Consider the following 3,899-nt stretch of genomic DNA (forward strand, 5'->3'; position numbering starts at 1 on the left):
GATTGTGAAGTGTAATACCGACGACCCTGCACGAAGGGTAACTCATCTATACAACTGTTTAGATGGTACTCCCAAGAACCTGATTGAGAACTGTTTCCATCTACCCACTGACATGGTATGATTGTGCTTTGGAGATATTGTGTCGTAAATACAAGAACGACAATGACTTGTCAGATGCTTATGTCAAGAAGCTTTTTGGTTGGAAGGAGATTAATGCAGGTGATATTGATGGCCTGTAAAACTATGCTGCATGTTTGAAGATAGTTAAGGCAGCACTTGGTAATAACTACCATCGAATAGAGCTTCAAGAAACAATGAAGAAGATTGTTGAAAAGCTCCCATACCAACTGAGAGTGAGATGGGTAGCAAAATGCGAGGAACATAAGTTCAAGCTTGCAGCTCTAATAAAGTACATTGAAAAGCAGGCGTGTATTGTCAAGCATCTCTCCTATCATGAGTGCGACCGTCGTACCCCGAAGCCTACTGAGAAGCCATCCAAGCCTTTCAGGCCTAAGACCTTACCTGTACACCACACAGCTTCACCAGCTAGAGGGAAATGGTGTCCCTTCTGCACTAAGGAGGGCCATGAACTTAAAGAGTGCTTCAAATTTGAGAGGCTGAAGCTTCCAGATCGCTGGGAGGTGATTAAGAAGGCAAGATACTGTGAAGATGCATCCATATGTGAAAAGTTTGGATCTCACAAGCACCATACCATGCTGCATAGTCCACCTAAGACTACAAGCAATACAGGTGCAGCCCATGTGAGAGGCAAAAGTGCTATCGGGGGTGGTGAGAAGGCAGTTGGTGCTACAGAAGGTGGTGCCACTGCTACAGCTGACAAGAGTGCTGTAGCCCCCAATGTGCAACCTATGCACTCAGTGAGTGCAAGCCAGTTACCTAAGGGAAGAACAATGCTCAAGATCCTACCTGTTCTCGTGAATGGCATCCATGCAACCTATGGATTCATCGACAGTGGAGCTGCCCCAACATTGGCAAGAAGCCTGATAGACCGAATGGGTCTCAAAGGAAGACCATGCAACCAGATCATGGCAACTGAAGCAGGGACTTTCACTTGTAAGGAAGTTCTGTCCCTACACATTGGTAATATTAATACTGATGAAGGAGAACGTGTGACCGACGTGTTTGTGACTGACAAGATCAATGTGTCTATGGACCATGCCATGAGTCAAGAATGGCTGACCAAGTGGCCACATCTGAGTGACCTGGAAGTAGAAAGTCTACCTGAAGATCATCGTCCAGTAGAGCTGATCATTAGGCTAGACACGACATTGAACAGAGTGATTCTAGACCAGAAACCTGGGATGAAGGACGAGCATCTGCCTACCTGACCAAGCTAGGGTGGGTTGTTTTCGGTCCAACAGGACCCAGATCGACTTCAGGTCCTGCCCCTCTGTTCCATGTGGGCACTGTGGATGATAAAACAAAACTTCAGCAATGCAACTATAACTAAGACTTTTGGGAGAAAGAGACACTCTCAAAGATTGAAGATTCTTTTGAGGACAAGAGATTCCTGTCTTTGTTGGACGAAACTGTTGTCCAGACAGATGGCAAGTATGTTGCTTGCTTACCCTTTAGTGACACTGAGCCTCTACCTAATAACCGTGTCATGGCAGAACGTAGGGCTCACTCCTTAAAGAAGAAATTTGAGGCAAATGAAACGTACAAGACTATATACGTCGAACAAGTAGAGAAGTACCTTTTGAAAGGGTACGCTGAGCTTGTCCCAGTTGACAAGCTGAATCGCAGTGATGGCCGTGTGAGCTACATGGCGCACCATGGGGTCAAACACCCTATCAAGGACAAGCTTAGGGTCATCTTCGACCTTAAGGCTAAGCATGCTGGGACCTCACTCCATGACCATCTCATGCAGGGACCAGATCTCACAAGTAGTCTTGCTTGAGTGCTGCTGAGCTTCAGGGAAGGACAACATGCTGTTACTGCAGACATACAAGAAATGTTCCATCAAGTCAAGGTGCCAAAAGACGACAGGGACTCTTTACGCTTCCTGTGGTGGCCAGGTGGAGACACCAATCAAGCTATTCAAGAGTTCAGGATGACTTCACATGTGTTTGGAGCGCGATCATCTCCAAGTGTAGTCAACTTCTGCCTCAGACTGGCAGCACTGGACTTTGGTGACAAGTATGGTGAAGAAGCTTGCCATGCCATTCGACGCAACTTCTACATCGACAACTTGTTGAAGTCAATGGACAGCGAGGAAGACTGTATCCAATTGACAAAAGACCTCACTGAATTCTCTGCTGATGGAGGATTCCGGCTGAACCAGTGGACATCTAGAAACAAGTGCATTCTCGCTGCCGTGCCTGAAGGGGAGAGAGATAAATCAGTGGCTACATTGGACCTCAGTAAGGACGAGCTTCCTACGGAGTGCGCTTTGGGTATCAAAGGAGACATGAGCAGTGATGAGTTCACCTTCAAGATCAACCTGAAGGAGAAGCCTAGGCCACGCAGAGGAGTTCTCTCTGCAGTGGCTTCCTTGTACGATCCACTTGGTTTTGTTGCACCTTTCACCCTGAAAGGGAAGATGTTACTACAAGACCTGTGTCGTCACAACTTGCCTTGTGACGAAGAAATGAACAACGACGAAGCAAATCGCTGGAGCAGATGGACTTCCCAGCTTCAGTGTCTAGGAATCTTCAAGATCAGAAGAAACCTGGTGGCTCCAGACTTTGGGGAGGTATCATCGTACCAACTTCCCCATTTTGCGGACGCAAGCCAAACAGGATAGGGTGTGGCCGCGTATCTGCCCACGGTAAGCAAGAATAACCAAGTGAACAGTACACTGGTTATGGGTCGAGCTCGTGTAGCTCCCCTCAAGAGACCAAGCATTCCACGAATGGAATTGACTGCAGCTGCTCTGGCTGCTCAACTTGATTGCAAAATCAGGTCAGAACTCGATTTGGAGTTGTGTGACTCAGTATTCTGGATCGATAGCACGTCTGTCCTGAAGTATATCCATAACCTGTCTGCAAGATACCCCACGTTTGTGAACAACCGTGTGAACCTCATCCGCGACCACAGTGACATCACCGCTTAGAGGTATTTGACCACCTCTGCGAACCCTGCAGACTTGGCCTCTCGGGGCCTTGATGTAGATAGAAATACACATACACATACACATACACATACACATATACTTATATATATATATATATATATATCACTCACTCACTAAATCCCGTCCGGAATTCTCCGGGTTGGGTCCTGCATCTGATATCGCCATTCTCTCCAGAGACTCCTATCCAATGCCATCTGTGCCAGCTGCTGAAATGTCTCGCCTCTATTTGCTTTCTTGAAGGTTTTCACCCATATATCTCTTGGTCGTCCTCTTGGTCTATTTCCGGCCACTTGACCATGAAGCACTATCTTTGGCCATCTGTCCTGTTCCATCCTCTGTACATGCCCAAACCATCTCTCTGAATATCTTCCACTCTAATCAGAATTGTGTCCTCAACACCAGCCATTTCTCTCACTCTCTCGTTCGTAATTCTGTCCTCCCATCTTACAGCACAGATTCTTCTCAGACATTTCATTTCAAAGGCTAATAGCTTTTTCTCTTCTCTCTTCTTCAGTATCCAGCATTCAGCACCGTATATCACTGTGGGGATTACTATTGCTCTTAATAGCCTAATTTTCTACTTAATGGATATATTTCTATCTTTCCAGATTCTTCTTAGCCTTCCAAATGCTTTCTGGCCACTTGAGATTCGGTCTTGAATTGCTCTTTCCATCTTTCCATCTGCTGTGAAAAACACTCCTAAATATTCAAACTCATTGACGTGTTCCACTTCTCCCTCTGATAGCTGTATTTCTAAGGCCTCTCTCTGGCGTCCAATTTTCATACTTTTGGTTTTCTCTCT

General features: G+C 46.1%; 1 protein-coding gene across 1 annotated transcript; it reads left to right on the plus strand.

Annotated features, from left to right (window-relative positions):
- Positions 1 to 1,975: 1,975 nt before the first annotated feature.
- On the plus strand, positions 1,976 to 2,767 carry LOC137643004 (uncharacterized). The gene has a single exon (XM_068375862.1). The coding sequence runs from the start codon at positions 1,976 to 1,978 to the stop codon at positions 2,765 to 2,767; it is 792 nt and encodes a 263-aa protein (XP_068231963.1).
- The last annotated feature ends 1,132 nt before the right edge of the window (positions 2,768 to 3,899 follow it).

This window comes from Palaemon carinicauda, chromosome 6 (assembly GCF_036898095.1).
Source record: "Palaemon carinicauda isolate YSFRI2023 chromosome 6, ASM3689809v2, whole genome shotgun sequence".
Lineage (NCBI taxonomy): Eukaryota > Metazoa > Arthropoda > Malacostraca > Decapoda > Palaemonidae > Palaemon > Palaemon carinicauda.

Excerpts from the sequence above, each read along its gene's own strand:
- LOC137643004 (XM_068375862.1), top strand. The coding sequence starts at position 1,976 with ATGTTCCATCAAGTCAAGGTGCCAAAAGACGACAGGGACTCTTTACGC.